Raw genomic sequence first — 21224 nt, forward strand, 5'->3', positions numbered from 1 at the left:
GGAGGGTGTGTGTGTGTGTTGGGAATGGTGGTAGATGGAGTTATAGGCAGGGAAGTAGGCCAGGTGAAGGTTTGGGCTGTGTGTGCGAGCATGTATGTGTGTGAGTGTGCATGTGTGTGTGTTGGGGTGTTACAGGAGTTAAGTAGGCCAGATGAGGGTTTGGGCTGTATGCTAAATCACAGTGGGTCATACTGGGCTCATAGAGAAGGGCAGGAGGAGATTTCCTGGGGCCTCGGAAACCCTGGCTGGGTGTTTTTAGCACCTGCCTTTGCTCTTCAATTTTTCCTATGGCCATCACCTGCAACAGAGCTGCAGCAGGTTAACCCCTGCTCCCAACACTCAGACTGGAAGGAAGGATCCGTAGAGCCTGGGATTTTAGAATTAGGGCCTGGAGGGCAGAACCAGGTCCTCTTGTCCCCAGCTGGACCTCAGAATGGATGGTACGTGGTGAATGTCTGGAAATTGGGGTCTATGTGGTGTGTACCCTTAGACCCTCATTGTGCTGTGGCAGGCTTTCTGAATCTCTGGCCAGGCTTTAGCAGGGCTCTTGTCACTGTCAGAAGCTGCCAGTGTACCAGACCCAGTTGTGGGTCAGCCATGGTGGGCCGAAACTGTAATCTCGGCACCTAGGAGGCTGAAACATGAGCATAGCAAAGTTAAGGCCAGCCTGAGCTATGCAATGAGTTCACACCCCTTCTTGTTGTCTCCTTCATGGACCCCCCCAATCTCTCATCCCCATCCCCATCTCCTGTGTCCTCTTCCTGCCTCATGGGTTTGGAGTCACACCCCAGCCACAGCTGGTTGTGATTTCAAACACGTCTGCGATTTCAACCTCTGTCTCATTCATAAGATGGAGGTTGAACAAAGACACCTGAGAGATGTTATGGGACCTTCTGAGACAGAGCAAGTGTCACATTGATTGGAACCTCAGAGGTCTTATATCTCCCCTCTGGCTCCTTTTTCTGGTAAAGAAGGATTCTCTCTGCCCTGGCTCATTGGCTAGGAAGGACTTGGGATCTGCACACATTAACCCCCCCCCCCCCCCCCCCCCGTTGACAGGCAGCTGGGAGGTTTTTTGGTTTGTTTGTTTTTTCCTTATCTCCATGGAGTGATGTGCAGGTAACAGGGTGGTTTTTGTGGTAGTGTACAGTAAGCACTCGATACCTCTTGGTTGGGTCACAGCTCACACATCCTGTTCGTTGGCCGTGTCCCTGGGATGATCTTGTGCAGGCCTCTGGATCCTTGCCCTCATCCATCCCTAGGAGGTTGTTTCTAGTAGTTCTTACGGCTTCCGTCTTACCATCATACCTATTACCCACAGCATTGGCCACTCTCCCACATATGCTCAGCTGAGAGTGGGTGACGTGTGTCCGACCTGAGGGTTGCACCTGTGGCCTTCTGCCTGCTCAACTGTGGGCCAGAGCAAACCATTCCACACGTCATGCGAGCATGCTTGTCAAATGTGACAGTGGTCTCCCTTGGCCTCTGAGCTCATTCCTCAGTGCCCCGAGGGCTCCTGTCACCTCCAGGACATCCTGGCCCTCTTATTGGGTTCTCTTCGCAGTAGACTTCTTTGAGATATATTTCTGGGGAGCCTGTTTTGGCCTCAGTTTCCATCATACGAGGTTGGACCCCAATGGCCTGATGTCCAGAGCAGGTGCCCCTCCTGTGAGGACCAGAGAATGCCACTGACTTGTCATGCCTGGACCCAGTGTCCTAAAGAAAACAGAGGACAACCAGAGGTTCCCAGGTGGCTGCTTCTTATTGGAGCCAGCTTCCTGGCTCCTGGTGGGGGGGGGGGAGGTCTTGCCACCAATGAAATTTTGACCCCAGTTTTGACCCCAGAGGATGTGAGCTTCAGGGGTCTTCTCTGCATCTCTGCTCCTGGACAGTGCTGAACTCTGATGTCCAGACTTGTTAGTAGCTGGAGTTGGAGAGTCAGACCTCAAAAGTGTGAAAGAGTGAGCCACAGTGAAGGAGTCTGGCCCAGTGTCAGTCCACACACAAGTGCCTCCCGCCCTCAGGGGCAAGCATGCTGGCTTGGTGCAGTTGGCGATTTTCTTCTGTGTGTTCGATGTGGCCGTGGGACATCCGTCTGTTTGCAGACTGTGCAGCAATTGTTCTCACGTATTTGTACTCCAACAGTATGTTTCCAAGGAGAGCTCTCACATGGCAGACTGGGGCTTTGACAGGGTCCCTTGGAAGTCTGGGGATCTTAGCTTTTCTTCCTCTTCTTCCTCCTCCTCTTTGTCTTCTTCATCATCATCTCCTCCTCCTCTTCTTATTCATCTTTGTCATCACTTCTTCCTCCTCTTCCTCCTCCATCTCCATCTCCATCTCTTGAGACAAGACTGCATAGCTCTGGCTAGTTTGGAATTCACTAAGCTGCCCCGAAGCTCACAGAGATTTGCCTACCTTTGTCTCTGGAGGACTGGTATCTGCCTGTCTGTGTTTGTGTGTGTGTGCGTGTGCATACACAAGCAAGCGTGTCTCTGTAGCCCAGGCTGACTGTGTACTTACTATACACTTGAAGGTGACCATAAGCTTCTGATTCTCCTGAGCTTGCAAGTGTGTGCTATCACACCCAACTTTACGTGATGCTGGGAATCAAACTCAAGGCTGATTTGTGCCTGCTCAGCAAGCACTGTACCAACTGAGCTACATCCCCCAGCACCACCCATGTGCTTGGTTACCTTTTCCTCATGCTTCTTGCAGAATGGATACAGTGCTGCACCCCTTGAATCCCAGCATTTGGCAGACAGAGGCAGGTGGATCTATGTGAGTTTGAGACCAATCTGCCCTATAAAGTGAGTTCCAGATCAGCCTAGAGATTTACAGTGAGACTATATCTTCAAAAAAACCAAAAACAAAGACAACACAAAACCCAACTTGCATAATTTTGTATCATTAAAAAAACTTGTATAGTTAAGAAAAAAAAAGCAAAGGTCTGGCAGTTCTGTGTATAGAATTTTGGGTTTAAGTCATTGTTATAGTTACTTTCCTGTTGCTGTGATAAAACACCATGACCAAGGCAACTCACAGAAGGAGGGGTTCCTTTGGGGCTTATAGTTCAAGAGAAGGAGTCCATCACCATCATGGCAGAGAGCATGGCTGCAGGCAGCCATGGTGCTCGAGCAGCAACTGAGAGTTCACATCTTGATCCAGAAACTGAAAGAGTTCAGTGTGACTGGACCTTAAACCCATCCCAGTGACACACTTCCTCCAACAAGGCCACGCCTCCTCCAAGACCACACCTAATCCTTCACAGGCAGCCACCAGCTGGGGACCAAGTTCTTATTCAGACCCTCGCAGTCATGGAGTGTCTCCCACAGGTTTACGGGGTACATTTAAAGGTGCCTGATTATTGTTGGGCCTGTTGAAGGAAACTATGGCATAAAACTGCCTTTGGGGACTAGAATCCAGACCTAGAATCTTCTCTCCAGGTTATACATCCCAGTACACACCACTGTTTGCCTGAGGTGCTGGGCTGTAGCTGTGGGATGCCCAGGCAGGCAAGGGAATGGAGTTTCTAGATCTTTAGATATTGGGAGACTCCCACTGTATGGAAGAGAGCTGGTACCACTCTCATGGAAGGCCAGTTGGTTGTGGTGTATCAGGTCTTAGCAACGTGTGATCTGTGACTCTGTGGTTGAAGCTTTAAGAACAGGTAAAGTCGAGTACAGAGGAATCCTGTCACCGTGTATTGCAGAGAGTGGCAGCAGCCAGTTGTAAAACACTAGAAGAGTACATTCAGCTCAGGACACACACACACACACACACACACACACTCGCGCACACACACATACACACAGGCAGGCAGCCACAAATCTCACTGCCAGAGGTCATTTACCCACCACTCAGATGTCCCATTCAGAATAAGTAATACTAACGGCAGTGACAGCTCGACGATGTGTGGCATTCTCCACTTGTCAGACACTGCCCCCCCCATGCCTTCTCTATATTATCTTGCCATCGTAAAATCTCAAGATCAGTGTACTTCTCCTTTTAAGGAAACTGAGGCACAGAACAGCAGATTGCTCGACAGAAGTCACATTGATGCCCAGTGACTGGCTGGAATTTGAACCAGAAGAGCTGGCTGTAGAGTTTGAGAAGTTTCCTTAGAACCATGTTTCCTGCATTAAAAAGTAACGTCTTCAAGGCTGGGGCTGAGACTCAGTGGCAGGGCACTTGCTTAGCCTGCAGGAAACCCTGGGCCTTGGATTTTACCTCTAGTCCCCCACAATAAAGCCTTCTTGGGTGCTGACGGGCATTTAAAAAGCCATGATGGATAAATGGCAGGGCATTGCAGGATATATGTGATTTTCACCTTCTATTTCCTCGTTTTTCTTAGTGAATGTGTACACATGAGTATCAGGTTTACTTTCAGTTTGGTTTGGTTTGCTTTTCTGAGACAGGGTTTCTCTCTGTAGCCTTGGCTGTCCTGGAACTTGCTCTGTAAACCAGGCTGGCCTCGACCTCACAGAGATCTACCTGCCTCTGGCTCTTGAGTGCTGGGTTTAAAGACCTGAGCCACTACTGCCCAGCATTACTTCAAACAAAAACAAACAGAAAAACTTCAAAGCACAAACAAACAGGCTCTTTTGTAGCTCAGGTTGGCCTTGAATTTACTATAAACTGAGGATGACCTTGAAGTTCTGATCCTCCTGCCTCCTCTTCCCAAGTGCTGGAGTTAGGAGAGTGTGCTGTGATTGAACTCGGGACTTATATTCACTCTGGGCAAGAACTGTACCAACCAGACAACATCCCTAACACTTGAGTTCTGCTGTCTTAAACTGAAAAAATGGCTGGCATGCTGGTTCTCACCTGTGATCCTCACACTTAGGCTGAGGGAAGAAGGCTGTGGGTGTGGGCTTGGGCTAGCATGGCTTACAAAGGGAGACATCTCAGAAACAATTAATATATAAATAAATAAAACTGAAATGTCGCCGATGCCTAGCAGAAAAGCACTGTAAGGGCTGTGGAGAACTAGATCTCTCTTGCAGAGGGAAAATCAAGAGATGCACAGTTGTTCTGAGGGCTCCTGGGATTTGGCCGTCCATGACCCTGAGGAGGAAAAGATAGTGAACTAGGCCCCTGGCAGGGGTAGAACACAGGAGCATAGAATACAAGTTCCTACTTCCAGCTTCATTGTATAAATACATTCCTCAGTTTCCCCTTTATGTATTTGGGATGTTTTAGCCAGAAGAGCAGCCCCAAGCAGGTATTCTGACCTTAGTCCCTAGAACCTAGGAACGTTAGCATCCATACCAAAGAGACTTTGCAGATAAGATTAAAGATTTCATCTGGAGAAAATTCCTAGATTAGCAGGTGGGGTCCTTTGTGTACCTCTTTTTCCCCACTGTAAGAGTGAGGCAGAAACTCCTGTTATAGAAACAGACAGAAGCAGAACAGCCTGCCCACGCTGTTCACTAGGCTGTACTATCTTTTTCCCCTCAGGGTCTTGGAAGGCCAACCCCCACAAGCCCGCAGAACAACTGTGCATCCCTAGATTTCCCCTCTGTAAGATGGATCTGTAGAGGCCCCAGGCAAGCTGCCTTGCTGTTGGCCATGCAGTGGGGAAGGCCACTGAGCCAAGGATGTGAGGAATGAATGCTGCCTGCTGGGGGAGCAAGTCTGCAGCTCCCAACTTCACTGGGCAGAGCTGACTCTGGGGCTTCTGACCTTCAGAACTATAAGGGCGTTAAGCCCATTAGACCACACACTGGAAAGTGACCTGCAGAGAAGGTAAGCAGGCCCCTGAGGCTTGGGGTCTGCATGGATGCTTCCCATCAGCCCTGGCTGTATGACCTTGTCTAAGCTGAGCTTGTCTATGCCCCAGTGTGGTCCCGGGCTCAGCTGAGAAACCTCCATAGAAGCCAGAATTGGCTGTGTGCTTCGACCCTGCCTGCCACACCCTGATCCCCTTGGGTAGAGAAGATTGTGTGTCTACACATATATACACACATGCTTGTATGTGCCTGCTTGCCTGTCACACCCTGATCCCCTTGGGTACGGAAGATTGTGTGTCTACACATATATATACACAGGCTTGTGCCTGTGTGTAGACACATACAATCAGAGTTACACAGGGGCTGGGGGGAGAGGGGAAGGGAGGGAGAGAGGGAGACCAGTCTAGTCTGTGGATGAACTGTCTGCTCCAGAGTGACTGTGACTGATAGAACACACATCTTTGGGGCGTGCCAGCTTCTCAGCCCACTTCTGGCAGGTAGCGGGGTAAGTAAGTGCTATGTGTCTGTAGGTGTGCCTCATCCAAGGTGCAGGGACAGGGATCTCAGTCACATTGGAGGTCACAGGAAGTACATGCGGGATGCCTTTCTCCAGAGTGAAAGGTGGTCCCATAGCTGAGTCCAGGGTTTGTAGCTCTCAGACCATACTCTGTATCCAGAATTGTTCCCCCGATGGCTCTAGTGCGCAGACCTTGAGCACCTGAAATGGCTTGTAGCGGTGTTAACCCCTTGATGCTCTCTGCTGGATGTGTCTAGCAGGCAAGGGTCAGGTCTAGAATAGGAGTAGGATCAGGATAGGGTGGACCCTTTCAATGCTGAGAGGTCCTTGTAGATAGTGCCTAACTAAGCTTGTTCCTCCGCCACATAGAACAATGTCCTGGGTGGTGGATGCCCAGGCCTTCCCAGCTGTCGGGTGCCCCCTGACACACAGGGAGGGGTAATCTAAGTTGGTCTGGGGGTCCTTTCACAGCCACAGCTCAGGAGGCATCTTTGGAGACTTCTACATTTGGAGAGACCTGTGCTGTCCTAGTATAGATGGTGACATACAGTCATTTTAATGCAGGGACAGCCTGTCTCCAAGCCAGTGAGACCCCCGAGTCCACTGCACAGCATGACTGTGTATGTGACTTCCATAAGGACAGATGTCGGGTTCACTTGGCTCACTGAGCCTGGAACAGGGAGGACTTAGATGTTATAGTAGATTTCTTGGTGCAGGTGGCAGGCCCAGACCCAGAACTGGAACCAACACAAAGAGGGTAATGTTGGGCTCCTCAGCAGCCACAGTGGCCATGGGTTTCACTTTGGTCTCCTCCACTTTTTTATTTCCAAGACAGGATTTCTCTGTGTAGTCCTGGCTGTCCTGAAACTCATTCTGCAGCCCAGGCTGGCCTTGAACCCACAGAGATCCCCCTACCTCTGCCTCCTGAGTGCTGGGATTAAAAGTGAGTGCCACCACCACCTGGCCGCTCCACTCTTGTTAGTTTGGGTGTTTGGATTGGTAGATTTCGTAGGCCCTTCCTCCTGATGCACCCAGCAAAGAGATCTTCCCTAAGGATGAAAACGGGGTCTTGAGGCTCATGTCTCACCCTGAGCCGTTTCTAACACTTAGCCGTGTGTCCCTTCCACTTGGCTTCCCTAAAGCCTTCATCCCCATACTCACTGTGGCCCTCATCTGATCTCCATGCTAACATTGGACATGCCAGCCTCCCGAGGACCCGAATATACCCTGTGTGTGTATTCCTACTGTGTGTGCCCTAGGAGTACCAGGCCAGTGGGGTTCTTTTGCCCCATTCTGGCCTCATACTTTCTATGTAGCTGAGGATGACCTTGAACTTTTGGTCTCCCCACCTCTACCTCCCAAGTGCTGGGATTGGAGGAACCATCTCTGGGCTCTGCCTCGGTTTGTCTGTCAGCCTACAAGGCTGGGTGTTATCTGCTCCACTCTGAGTTTCCCATGAAGCAGGCAGGCACTGGGTGCTCTTCCCAGACTATGGAGCCTCCTTCTGCCTTCCTCGTGCCTCTGTTTGTATCTCTTCATCAAGGTGACACCTCTGTTACCTGAGTAAAATTGCCACCTCAGATCCGCTCTTTCCCTTCTGTGGCCTCCCTCCACAAAAGCACACAGAACTGTTAGCTGTTTGCTCTGTACTAGTCCCGAACAGGACTCTGTTGTCAGTGGTTTTTCCCTAGTTCCTGAGACAGCCTGAAGTCTCTTACATTATTCGAAGATGGTTCAGGTTTCAGAGTTTTTAGAATTGGGGATATTTGGCTGTACTCGTGGAAAAAGCCCAGGGTCTAAAATGTTCATATTAAAACTCTGAGTGTCGATCAAGGCAGTGGTGGCTTACTTTTTAATCTCTCAGCACTTGAGAGTCAGAGGCAGGCCTGTGAGTTTGAGGCCAGCCTGGTCTACAGAGTGAGTTCCAGGGCAGAAGTCTTACACAGAGAAACCCTGCCTTGGGGGGAAAAAAAAAAAAAAAAACCTTAAAAACAAAAAACTGTGAGCATCATGTTGATGTTTAGAAAGCTTCAGCCCTCAAATGGTGCCCTGGTGCAGCATGTACCTGTGACCATCACTGGGCAGCTGAGGCAGGATGGAGAGCTGAAGGTCTTACCTCAGAGCATTGCAAGCCTTCACATTTGTGATGGCCACCAGGGATGTATGCCCAGATTTTACCTGGCCAATGAATGGCTTGGCTCACCGGGTCACTTCTGGGGCTCTATCATTTCTGCTTAAAGCACATAGATTAAGGATTGAGGACCCTCAGAGGGAGGCACGGGTGCTGTTGCATGAGGAGGGTATAGCAGGTGGCACCCTCCTACAGGCTGGGCACTTGGATGGAGAAGGCTGGCAGGTGGTTGGTGCCGTGGCATCCTTTTCCGTGGCGACATTGATTTCTAAAGTGCTAATTAAACAGGTGGTTTGGAGAGAGGCTTTGGTGAGGAAAATGCCTTGGGATATGTGTGTGCCAACCCTCTGTCCCGAGACCATGTTCCAGAATCTGGGCAGGGGGAGGTATACCCTCCACTTATTACCTTTTTGAATCTTACCCCAGGATCCGGGACAAGTGTGTCCTTGTTTCTGGGAAACTCGCCAGGTTGGGCAGACACAGCTGAGCTGAGTGGGATGCCTGTGCTGCGGAACTTTGAGAGTTTGTGACGAGAGTGCCAAAGGAAGCTTTTAATGTGTGTGGGTCACGGTTACACGTGCAGCTGCCAGCCAGTGCAGCCCTGCAAACTGTGGTCAGAGGTGCCCCATGAGACCCCAGAGAGAATGTTACCTAGGGCTGTGTTGCTCAGGGGGCTTCGGGGTAGGACTACACGTGACATGACAGTCCTGCAGGGCCAGGAGCCTGGCACTGCTTGTTTGGCTGTGGGAAAAGCCTTGCCCGTTCCCTTCCCTGTAACATATTTTTGCATATTGCGGTGAGTGGGTGGGTCTCTGGTTTCCAAGAAAAAAAAATGTCTCAAACATACATTAGTGTCAACCGTATGTGACAGAAAACTGATGGCAGTCACAGATTAAGTGGGCTGTGGTCCCCTCTTCTGCGAAGGACCTGGATCTATAGTCACCTGTCGGTCGGGTGCTGCTGTGTTTGCCACTGCTGTCCCTAGTGTCCTACCTCAGCACCTCAACATCCAAAGTAGTTGCTCAGGTTCCTGCCATCATATCTGTATTCTAGCCAAACTCTCGAAGGGAAAGAGCCAAAGAACAGTATCTCTTGGGCCAATGAGATGGTTCAGTACCATCTCACTTGTAGCTGTGCCTGACAACCTGAGTTCCATCCACAGAAACCCATGTGGTGGAAGAGGAGGACCACCTCCCACAAATTGTCCTCTGACCTTCACAAGCAAGTCATAGCATGGACACACTACACACACAGAGAGAGAGAGAGAGACAGACAGACAGACAGACAGAGACACAGACAGACAGACAGGCAGGCAGGCAAACAGAGAGGGAGAGAAGAAAATGATGGTATACCTCACCCTTAAAGAATAGTGCCCACTATTATTTATTTACACATGCTCCACCCTCAGACGTCACATCTCCTGGTCAACAGTACCATTCCCATCATTAACTGCCCACGTAAACTTTTGGGATCTCTCAGTAAGGAAATGGAGAGAGCAGGCAGCATCCCTGCAGCAGCAGGAGCTTGTTCTGGCTCCACACAGTCGCTGCCTCTGTGTGGTGTGTGTGTGTGTGTGTGTGTGTGTGGTTAGGATTGCCGCTCCCTCCCCCCTTGGTCTGGGGATTAGACGTTTCCTGCCTGGAGCTGGGTTGTGTAGAGCACGGAGCTCACACACTGGTGCTGTGCCTCAACTTCCAGCTTCAGAGAGAGCCGCTGGTCAGTTCTCAGTACAAGCTTGAAATCCTTGTCCACCTCTAAAGCTGGGAGCCTGGGACAGCTCGTGGCAGGTGGGCAGCTCAGCTCTGCTGATGTCATGGCGTCTCCTGCTGTCCTTGCTGTCCCAGAGTAGAGACTAAAGAGCAGGGGTCACAGCATAGTGTGCCCTGGAGAAATGGTGCTGCAGAGACAGGGATAGCACGAGGCACGTGTGAGCAGCAACAGCAAGGAGAGGACCAGAGGCAGAGTCGGAGTGCAAGGGAGTTGGAACCTTTTATTTCCCGTTTTCTTTGGACCCTGTAAGGGAGCTGGGGTTACGGGGTCTCACTGCATAGCTCTTGCTGTCTTGGAGCTCACTGTGTAGACCTGGTTGGTTTCAAACTTACAGAGATCCTCCTGCCTCTGCCCCTGCTTCTGAGTACTGGGATTAAAAGCAGGCACCAGCATGCCCAGCTGAGAGAGTTGGTTGTTGGTTGGTTGGTTGGTTGGTTTTAATGTGATTTCAGAGACAAAGCCTTGCGTGGTGGTAAATCACAATGGGCTGAGAGTGTTACAGACCCCAAGTGGGGACCAGAGTTCAGCTCCCAGAACCCATGGAAATGCCTCATCTGCAATCCAAAGGAGGCAGGAGACCCTCAGGACAAGACACCTAACTGAGACGGCAGCTCCAGGCTTAAGGGAGGTATGAGGTGGTGACATCAGGAAAAAAGCTGATGTCAACCTTGGTCATACATGCTTTCACACACACACACACACACACACACACACACACACACACACACGTACACACACATGCACATCCCCAAGTCCCTCATCTTGTAGGCGTCAATTCTAAATCTTATACCTGCTCTAGGAATGACTAAAACTAAAACATCACAGATCTCCTGGCATTCGCAAGCCCCAAGTTTGATCTTCGGCGCGGAAAAAGGGAAGGATGATAAAAACCAGATTCCTCACCACTTGACAAAGTCTGTGGTGTCCAACTGGTGTTAAAAGAGTTAGAAGTCGCTCTTTCTCTTCCGGTCGTGCAGACATGGCCAAGTCCAAGAACCACACCACACACAACCAGTCCCGCAAATGGCACAGAAATGGCATCAAGAAACCCCGGTCACAAAGATACGAATCTCTTAAGGGGGTTGACCCCAAGTTCCTGAGGAACGTGCGCTTTGCCAAGAAGCACAACAAGAAAGGCCTGAAGAAGATGCAGGCCAACAATGCAAAGGCAGTGAGTGCATGCGCAGAAGCCATCAAGACCCTTGTGAAGCCTCAGGCCATCAAGCCCAAGATACCAAAGGGCCCCAGCTGCAAACTCAGCTGCCTGGCTTTCATCGCTCACCCCAAGCTTGGGAAGCAGATTCGAAGCTACATGGTCAAGGGTCATAGGCTCTGCCAACCAAAGCCCAAGGTTCAAACCAAGGCAGAGGCCAAAGCTCCAGCTAAGGCCCAGGCCAAAGCTCCAGCCCAGGCTCCTAAAGGTGCCCAGGCCCCTGTGAAGGCCCCATAGAAAAGGCTCCTGCCAACATGAAGACAGATGGACTGCCGTGACACACCTACCCACACACTATTTGCAGATGACCAGTGTCCTAGGCTGTTTTTACAAATAAACTCGAGGCAAGATCTGTTTAAAAAAAAAAAAAAAAAAAGAGAGAGAGAGAGAAGTCTAGTTCCGGGCTCCTGGTAAGTACACAATAGGCTGGATTTAGAGCAAATCTGAGTGTTAGTATTTACACCCCCTGGCTTTGCCTGCAGTTACCCTGAAGTGCCGAGCTCACTTGCTCTCATAGCCAGCTTTCTGAACAGCAGCCAGGGACCCTGGAATAGAGGGCACCCTGGCGCATACAGAGAGCATGCAAGAAACACGTGTGATGCCAAGTGTGGCCAACCCGTTAGTGGCTGCTCAAAAACTGATGGATTCGCATTGAAAAAACAATGTACCCACCAAAAGGGACGCAGGGTGGCCAAATCCAGCCCACTCTGAAGAATGAGATAGCCACAACAGAATTTAGCCCGAAGGATAAATCTCCACAAGCCTGCTGTGGTATGACAAAATGGTGGGCCGGATAGTTACACAGAGAAGATTGGATAGCTGTTTCTCCTAGAATCCTGACTAGCAAATGGACAGGATGATGGAAATAGAACATTAGCATTAGACAAACGCCACAGTAAGGACTGTGGACAAGAGTTGTCAAGGGCTGCTAAAATTAGCCTGGGAAAGTATGAGAAGACACAGGGTATTGTCAGAGTACCTTCTTGTGTGATAACCAGCTACAAAAAAAAAAAAAAAAAAAAAAAAAAAAAAAAAAAGTTCTCCCTGCAGAGAAGCCCAGCAAGTCACCACCTCCCAGGAGTGGTCATGGTCCAGCCCCTGCACAGGACAGAGCAGTGCCACAAACTCACTGTGCTAGGCAGCTCTGAGAACAGCATATGGTTTCTCCTCCATCTGTGCTCCAAATGCCTAACGTTGAGCACAGTCTGAAGGGGTTCAAGTCCACGGCCCAGGCTTGCTTCTAGAATGTCACAGTTATGAAAAACCAAGGACAGGGTCCTGTACCAGCAGGAGAGTGACAAACCGAATGCTGTTATCATTTGGGGGTCCTCCTGAACCCCCAGATCCACAGCATCTGGCCTCCTTGCTAACAGCATGGCTTCCGTGCATTTCTGTGTCTGCGCCTCCATGACAGAGACCCTGGGGGAAGTTCTGTAGTTTGGTCTGTTACGATTTATCTGTAAGATAAAGTGGAGAAAGGTTAGGATTTATTACAAGTGGCTTTTGTCCTCATTGGTGTGTTAACCGTGTGTGGTGTCTTAGGTGAGATGAAATCCGGCGTTTGGAATAGAAATCTGTTTGCCCACTCGCAAACCAGCACACGTCCTGCCAGGTGAATTGTTTCTTTACCTGGAGGGCTTCGTTTTGAATTTGCTGACATAGGCACCTGTTTGGTGGATATTCCTTACACAAATGCGATTTATTTTTCCTAGTTATTGTGTGGTAGTCCGTGTCCCTGACTGTGTGTTTCAGAGTGACGCTGTCTTTCGAAAGGTTGCATGATACTCCTAAGTGAAGGGCACTCTCTCTTCACGCGGCCTTCTATTCATGTGCGTTGCTTGAGGGTTTTTACTCTTCCTGGAAGAGCTTTGGGGGGCCTCATATGCTTCTCTTTGTGTATCTGTGATTGTTTCCTTGAGGATTCGTACCCAGATGTAGAATTATAGAGTTGACAAACTACCAAGTAGCTTCACAAATAAGTTGGCCCCCATCTGCAGTTTGGCCAGCCTTGTATGTATGTCCCCTCCCCCATCCCCAGGCCTCACTGACAGGAACTTAGCATCCTCTTTCAGTCTGTAGCCCGATGAGGAAGATGACAGCTGGGGAAGGGGAGTGGACATTCACAGGAACCAGTGAGAAAGCAGGAGACTGGGTCTCTTTCAAGTGTAGAACAAAGCAGGGGCCAGCAGCTAAAGCGGAAAATGGAGAACATGCCAGAGAAGAAACACCCTGTATCTTCATCTTCTCACTCCTGAGGTGGAGACGGTGAAGAAGACTCCACCCTCTGTGATCAGGAGAGGGAAAGAGGTGGTCCACAGAGAATGACTCCAGACCCTTAAACTGAGGGTCCTGGGTCAGGTATAGGAGGAGCAGTGGGAGACACTTCCAGCTGCGTCTGGCAGGGTGTTGGGGTGTGCTGACTTGGTGACTCTCCTTATGATGTCTTCCTCTGTAGTGGGGACCTCAAGGGTGTTGGCCTTTAAATGTCTGACTATTTTGTGATGACGGATCTTGTAGCCTCGGGGATGCAGCACAGCTGAGCGCTAGGGGCAGGCCAGGGCCCCTCACGGGGGGGGGGGGGGGGGGGGGGAGAGAACAGAAGCTGTTCTTCAGTCCTCTCTTCTTCCTTGGCCTCCCCTGACTCATACCTGGCTTAGCTGGAACTCCTGAGTCTGTGACCCTGACACTGCTTGTGTTTCCCTGATAGTGTTTCTGGGCAGGCAGTTAATGGGCATCTCCAGGGCAGGGAGCACTCCTGGACACTAAATGTTGGTAGGAGGTCCACAGGGGAGCACTCCATATGTATCTCAAACTCCCACTACCCGTCCTACCGACAGCTGACTGGTTCCTCTCATTTGATAACTGCCTACCTAGTTTAAAAAAAAAAACACGTCGACAGAGAACCCCATCACCACCACCATCACCACCATCACCACCACCACCACCACCACCACCACCACCATCACCACCATCACCACCATCACCACCATCACCACCATCACCACCATCACCACCATCACCACCATCACCACCAATCATCACCACCAATCATCACCATGTAGGCCTTGCATGGCTCCCGGGACTTGACCTGACAGGCTCAGTGGGAGACTGAAGAAAGGAAACACGCAGGAAATCTGGCATCAGGTGGATTGGGCTCCCTGGCGGGGAAACCTCTGCATGCTTGTTATATCCAGTTACAGCAAGAGGCGGAGCCATTGCCTGCCGCTGGGCGGGAAGGCGGGGTGAATGGTGTACAGCTGTGCAGACAGGTGAGGAGGACTCCACTCGTCCACGTAAAGTCTTTTTGCCTCATTTGTGGGTAAATAGAACTTTAACACATCTAATCTCATTGGATTCTGGAAGCAAAGCAGGGTCCAGCCTGGTTAGTACTTGGGCAGGAGACAAAAGCCACCTATCGCAGTTTTCCTTTCTCCTTTGTGATCAGGAAGTAAAGATTTTCCCAGGCCAGGCACCACACCCGGGAGTCAGCCCAGCCCAGCCCGGCCCAGCCCCGCCCCGCCCCACCCAGGCCCCGCCCCACCCCGGGCCCTATGTAGCTGTTGTCTCTGCCATCCTCCCCAGGCTTTCAAGGGAGAGTGCAGGAGGCCACAGTTCCCCCCACTACATGTCAGCCAGTCTCCTCGTGATTTGCCCACAGGCAGCTCAGTGATGTTGACCATTGCCCAACACGGTAGGGACCACGACTGTGACCTAAGCACAGTAAGTGGTCGGGGGTCACCCCAGGCCTGTTGGGACTTAAGGAGCCCTCTAAGAAATTAATTATCTGGAGGAGAAGGAGCAAGAAGGAAGAGCCTGGTGGCATTTTCAGGCTCAGGATGCCTGTCATCCACCTGCCGCCACTGGGAAGAAAAACAGCCATTTCTTCTGTCCCCCAGCTGTCATGGGGAGAAAAGTATAACTTTCTGAGGAAGAATGTTCTTTGCTACCCTGAGGGGAAATGTCACTCTAGCTTCTGCCCAGAAGCCCCTGAATAGGCTTCACTGCCCATTTCCCAGGGATGGAGGCTCGCTAGGTTCTCTCAGTGTCTCTCCCCACCCCTTCCTCTCTGCTGTCCATCACAGACCATCTGTCCCCACACTGCCCACCCTCAGCCCTTTTAATAGCATTGTCCCTAGAGAGAACCATCTCCAGGTGGTTTCACAGCAGGTGGGGGAGAACAGGACACCCCGGTGCCTTGAATTGAGGTGGGCGTCAGGGAGGCAGGTGGCCAGGAAAGTCCTGAGAAACCAGGAGGTTTCTCAGGTGGCTAAGCTCCCGCTGGGGTGGATGGATGAGTGTGCACACCACAGAAAGGAAGGGAAGAAAGGGCAGAGGGGGGAGAGAGGACACCATTCTAAAAATACAGCCATCTGCACCATATTAGCTAGTTTCCCGGGAAACTCTGGAAAGAAAGCTCAGCAGGGCTTAGGGTGTGATCATGTGGGGATCCAGGGCCTTAGGGTGACAGATCCTCCTCCTGCTGCACTGAGGGTTAGGACGGAGGTGCTGAGCTGACACCTGGACATGGGTTCCATCCAGGCCTGGGCCCTTTGACTTCAGTCACTGGCCTTCTGTAGGAAGAAAACTCTGGACAGGGTTAGGGAAGGGCATCTTTAAGCAGCCGGCTGCTGGAGACCCAGTGCAGGAGGCGGAGTCTGGGGGCTTCACCACTAAGAACAGCTGGAGACAGAGCTAAAAAGGGAGGAGGAAAGGAAGCCAGGTGTCCAGGAACCGTCCCTTCATTCTCTAGGTGGTATGGTATTCTAGCACGGACACTGAGCAGCGGGCATCCAGGCAGGCCTCATCCAGCCTCTCCTCACTTCTCATCACTGTGCAGTGAGATAGCAGAGTAGGCACTTTATAAGCTCTGAACCGCCTTATAGGACAGAGGAATCGGGCCAGGCTGCGGTGACACCCACCTTTGATTGCAGCACACTTCAGACTGGACACCCTTTCTCAATTCTCATCTACCGCTACAGGGGCAACGCCTGAAACTAGTTATCATGACTATTTTGTAAGGGTTTTACAGTGTCTCTCAGGATGGCCTTGAACTTACTACCCCCTGCCCCAGCTTCCCCTCCACCATGCTCCCTCCTGGGGATTGTGTAATGTGCAGCCTTTCAGGGTCTTTGGAAACAATTTATCACCTGCGTTATACATGTACCATGACATGCATGTAGCGTCAGAGGACATGGGATTCAGTTCTGTCCTTTGCTTCTGTGGGCTCTGGGAACTGAACTCTAGTTGTCATATTTGGTGCCAAATGGCTTTACCTGCTGCACTTTCGCCCCGGCCCTGTTAGCTGTGTTTTATTGTTATGCAGCGTTTCCCCCATGATTTAAAATAATCTTAGTCAAATTAGCAAAGTAACGTATGAATCTAGTAGCCCATAGGCGGGCTTTTGACTTCTTCCGGCTTTTCTGTTGATGGTGACACTGGTAAGCATTCCTAAAGCTAAGTGAGCCTATAAGTCACCCCCTGGCCGGGCGGTGGTGGCTCACGCCTTTAATCCTAGCACTTGGGAGGCAGAAGCAGGTGGATTTCTGAGTTCGAGGCCAGCCTGGTCTACAGAGTGAGTTCCAGGACAGCCAGGGCTACACAGAAAAACCCTGTCTCTGAAAAAACAAACAAACAAACAAACAAAAACAAAAAAAAAAAGGCACCCCCTGGGTTCCTTACAAAGTCTCCCCCAGGGGTGGGACTTGCTGAATCTGACAATGTGACTCTTCAGGATAGCTTTCTTTTTTTCCTTTTTGGTAATCCATATTGGCTATATCCCAGCTGTGTCCCCAGTCCATAGTTTGAACCTTTTGAGGAATTTTCATTCATTTTTGCAAAACTGACCTCCAGGGGAACATAGGTGTCAGAGGTGACATAAGTATTTTATTAATTTATTTTATTTTATGTGCATTGGTGTTTTGCGTGCACACGTGTCTGTGAGGGTGTCAGACCCCTGGAACTGGAGTTACACGTAGTTGTGAGCTGCCATGTGGGTGCCGGGAATTGAACCCAGATCCTCAGGAAGAGCAGCTGGTGTTCCTAACCGCTAGAGCCATCTCTCCAGCCCAGAATATCTCATTTTAATCTGCATTTCTTTGAATATGTGTCTTAATGAATGTTTAGGGCAATTCCTTGACTGGTTTCCCTCCTGGGTATCTTCTATCTCTGCCATTATGCCAAGTGAGAGAGAAGAACGTGCTCAAATGTGTACACACGTTTACACACTGTTTAGGTGTGACCCTTTCTTCCTAAAAGGTTGTTAGTTTCTGTATCTACCGGAATCAGGGTCCAGGACTCTCTGATGGCTGCTGCTGAGATAACGTGTATTTTCTGTCCTAAGCCAAGCCCTGTTCAGGTTCCAGGAAAGAGAGCTTTCACCTCCCATCCTGTCAGCCTCAGTATAACAAAACCTCTGGTAGGAACTCCTGGCAGCTTTGAGCCCTCCTCTTTCTTGCCTCTCCACAGAGCCCTTTTGCGTCACAATCAATGCAGGGTTTTGTTTGGAACTTTAAAAGATCATCTTGTGTTGCTTGGTTTTGCAAAACATGATTTTAATTGAAAAGAGCAAATACAGTATAATAGTCCTTGGTTTAAGCAGGTCTTGGAGAGAGATCAGGTGTGATCCCCGGGGGACAGCAGCCCTGCCTTGTGATGTCCTCACTGGGCAGCTTCAGAACAAGGGCCAACCTTGTTATTCCCTTTCTCCTAGGGCTTCTGCTCCACGACATGACCATGGCAGGGCTGCAGGAGCTGCGATTTCCTGAGGAGAAGCCCCTGCTCCGGGGCCAGGATGTTACGGAGCTGGTGAGTCGCCCCTTCCAGGTCCTGGGGCTGAGCGCCACCTTGTGGTGAAAATGGAAATTGTGTGTTTTCCTGTTGTAAGGGGGAGAACCTCCCTGTGAGCTCGGAACCACCCCGAACTGGCATGTTCATTCCTTGAGAAATGTAGCAGGGCCAGCCTGAGTGCCCAGCCCATGTCGCTGGGTATGCACCCCGCTCACCTTGCTTTGCAGCTGGGAGAGGCAGGAGCCTAGAGCCTTCCACCTTTAGCTCCGTGTTACCTTCCCAACTTACTTCCAGAAGAAGCAGCAAGGATTGGGATCAGGTGGCTTAGCCAGAGCTCCGGGGAATCCAGCCACATGAGACCATAGCCCTGCCCCTGAACAGAACACGGCTGGTCCTTCCTTTAACACATAACTCCCAGGTATTTGAGGGTAGCCTGTGGGACCAGAAGTGAACTATGTATTTGGCAAACTCTTCAACCCAGGTTCCATTGCTCCTGGTTCCTAGCCAATCCTCCTGCTAGGTTACCTGTGGGAGCCTCCTCCCCCTGTCCCCGCTTTTCTTCCTTTGCAGTACAACCCTTTAAAAACACACAAAATAGTCCTATGCAGTCCTGCCTGTTGTAATGGGGAGAAGAACCTCCCTGTGAGCTCAGAACCATCCAGAACTGACTCTCCAGGGGCTGCTATTTTGCTCTGAGACTGCAGTGTTTATTCCTGATACTGAGGGATTGTCTTCTCTTTGCCCTGCCTCCCTCCTTCCTGGTCTCCTTGAACCTTGAGTGTATCTGCCATATTGCCAGCTGCTTCCTCTGTGGAGAAACATTAGTCTAGGAATGCATAGGCCAGGCTATCAGACCCTAACCCTGAAGCCCAGGCTGGCCTGGCCTGTGGCCAGGTCTCTCAGCCTCCTGCAGCATATTGCTGTCCCTTTGTCCTGACTCACAGTCCTTTGCTTCCAGTTTGTGGCAGCCTCCCTCTTCCTTCTGCTGTACCCAGTCTTCTCACTTCGTGCCACCAGGGCCATAGCCTGCCTCTCTGGAGTTTGGATCTGTGTTTCAGTCTCATGCGGGGGCCTCAGTCCTTGAGGCAGGACAAGGCTCTTGCTGGGGACCCAGTGGTCTCTGCCTTTTCCAAAGGGGCAAAACACCCAGCACAGCCTCCTCGTTACTCCCAGCAAAGTCCTTGAGGTGTCAGCTAGCTGCACCGTGCATTGTCTTTGGGAGCTGCTGTTCCTCGGTCTTTAATGCTGGCAGAGTCCCTTAGCAGCCTGCGAGCAGTTTCTGCCTGACCTGTTTGTGTTCTGAATGGCTGTAGTTTGCCAGGTCCACATTCTTGTTATCCAGAGATACCCCCCCCCCATATCCACTGTATCCACAGCCAGAGCTTCAGTTAGTGAGATACAAGTAGACAGGGAAAATCACCTTTTTTTTCTTGTCCTTATTCCCTTAACAGCAGAGTATAGCATGACATTTGTCTTCTAGAAGGTGTGTTGTAGGCAATCCAGAGCTGATTTAAATTGTGTGAGAAGAGAATCATGGGTTCTGGGCAAATAAAATGTCATCTTAGAGAAGTGGGCTCTGGTACCTACAAAAGGCTGTATAGCTGATGCAGAGGTGGGAGGGTGACTGTATTCTATATAGTTCTCCACCTCTATATGCCACTTTAGACTAGTTTTTTCTGAGGACTGCAGAGTCATGGGTTCTGTGAGATGCTGACTGCTCCCTCTCCGCACCTCGCTGGTCTCCTCACCCTCCTGGGCTTTCCTATCATCCCGACCCTCTCCTGCCCTTTGCTGTGATCTCACATACCTCCCGTGGCACCCAGAGATTCATGTCTGCTCATTTTTCTGCTGTCTCTTGGCTTGTAGGCCTTATCCCTCCCACACTCCTATCTCCTGAGCCCCCAACATCCCGAGAGCACACAGCACACCCTACCATTATCTGCCTCATCCTTTCTGTCAGATTTTGTTTTTAACAGAACCCGCCTCCTTCCTTCCCCAATGTAATTACCTTCCCACTTGCTTTTCAGCCCTCTCACTGAAGGAGCTGGGTGAAGGGAATCCATCATCAGTGAACAGCCCTACCCCCTTCCTAAGGGGTTCCTGAAGTGGCTGCCCTCCCTCCCTTGGCCCCTGTAGCTCCCCGAAACCTTGGAAGAATCAGTAGGTCTCACTACATAGCTGAGGCTGGCGTTGGACTTGAGATCCTTCCATCCCACTGTCCCGAATGCTAGAAGTACCTGCAGTGCTATGTGGGTGTGTTCTGCGCCGTGCGCCCCTCATTTGTGAAGACAGATTGGGTTTGGGAGCCCACTCTAGTCCAGCTTTTACATGGCTAGATATGGTCCCCCATCATGGTACCCAGAGTCCAGAGGCAGGAAAGATGCCCCTGACAGTTTCACATTGATCTGAGGTTTGAGAGAGTAAGTGGGCAGTGCTGCTGGCCTTGACCACACCTAGTATCCATAGGCCAGGACACTCAGCTTACCCACCCTGCCCTGGGCATGGCAGTCACGGTATTTCTTGGCTCCTCCATCATCCTCTTCACCTCTTGAACTCAGGCAGAGATCCCAGTGCTCTCTGTCTGTGGTGCAGCCCTGAGACTCCCTGTTAAGCCAGAAGATAGAAATCTTTGCACTGGGTAACCCATGAGTAACTTCTGTTAGCATGAATGTAGACTGGAGATCAGCAGCCCGGTCTGCTCTATGCAGAGCCCTGGGAGCTGGGCTAACCTGCCCCCCCCCTTTGTTTGCTCTTTTTAGGATAACCCTGACGCCTTCCTCACAGTTGTGGACACAGACTGGAAGGTAGGTTGGGGTTCAGCCTCTCAAATATGGGACCCATATCTGTCTGGACCTCTTTCACACTGAACTGGGTCATAGAGGAGAGGACTAGCCAATCTGTATGTCCCAGTCTCTAGTGGCAACGGCAGGCCACATCATGGCCTGATGACCACCCCCATGGCTCACAGCAGCTCCCCCCTGCCCAGTGAAGGGGTTGAACCCTCTGTGAACAGGACAGTTGGGAAGGAGGCAGAGGCCTCCAGCAATGAGTGTGCAGAGTGAGCAAGGGCTGCTGTCA

General features: G+C 50.8%; 1 protein-coding gene and 1 pseudogene across 4 annotated transcripts in view; both read left to right on the plus strand.

Moving 5' to 3' along the window:
- Positions 1-21224, plus strand: part of Ndrg4 (NDRG family member 4) — a 37817-nt gene that overhangs the window by 1654 nt on the left and 14939 nt on the right. For all 4 annotated transcript variants that reach the window (XM_034522293.3, XM_034522294.2, XM_034522291.3 and 1 more), the window contains exons 2-3: positions 18070-18164; positions 20906-20950. In XM_034522293.3, coding sequence (XP_034378184.1) covers positions 18087-18164; positions 20906-20950 — 123 coding nt within the window. In that variant the 5' untranslated portion in view covers positions 18070-18086. The remainder of the gene's footprint in view (positions 1-18069; positions 18165-20905; positions 20951-21224) is intronic.
- Positions 11097-11639, plus strand: LOC117722971 (large ribosomal subunit protein eL29 pseudogene; annotated as a pseudogene).

This window comes from Arvicanthis niloticus, chromosome 18 (assembly GCF_011762505.2).
Source record: "Arvicanthis niloticus isolate mArvNil1 chromosome 18, mArvNil1.pat.X, whole genome shotgun sequence".
Classification (NCBI taxonomy): Eukaryota; Metazoa; Chordata; class Mammalia; order Rodentia; family Muridae; genus Arvicanthis; species Arvicanthis niloticus.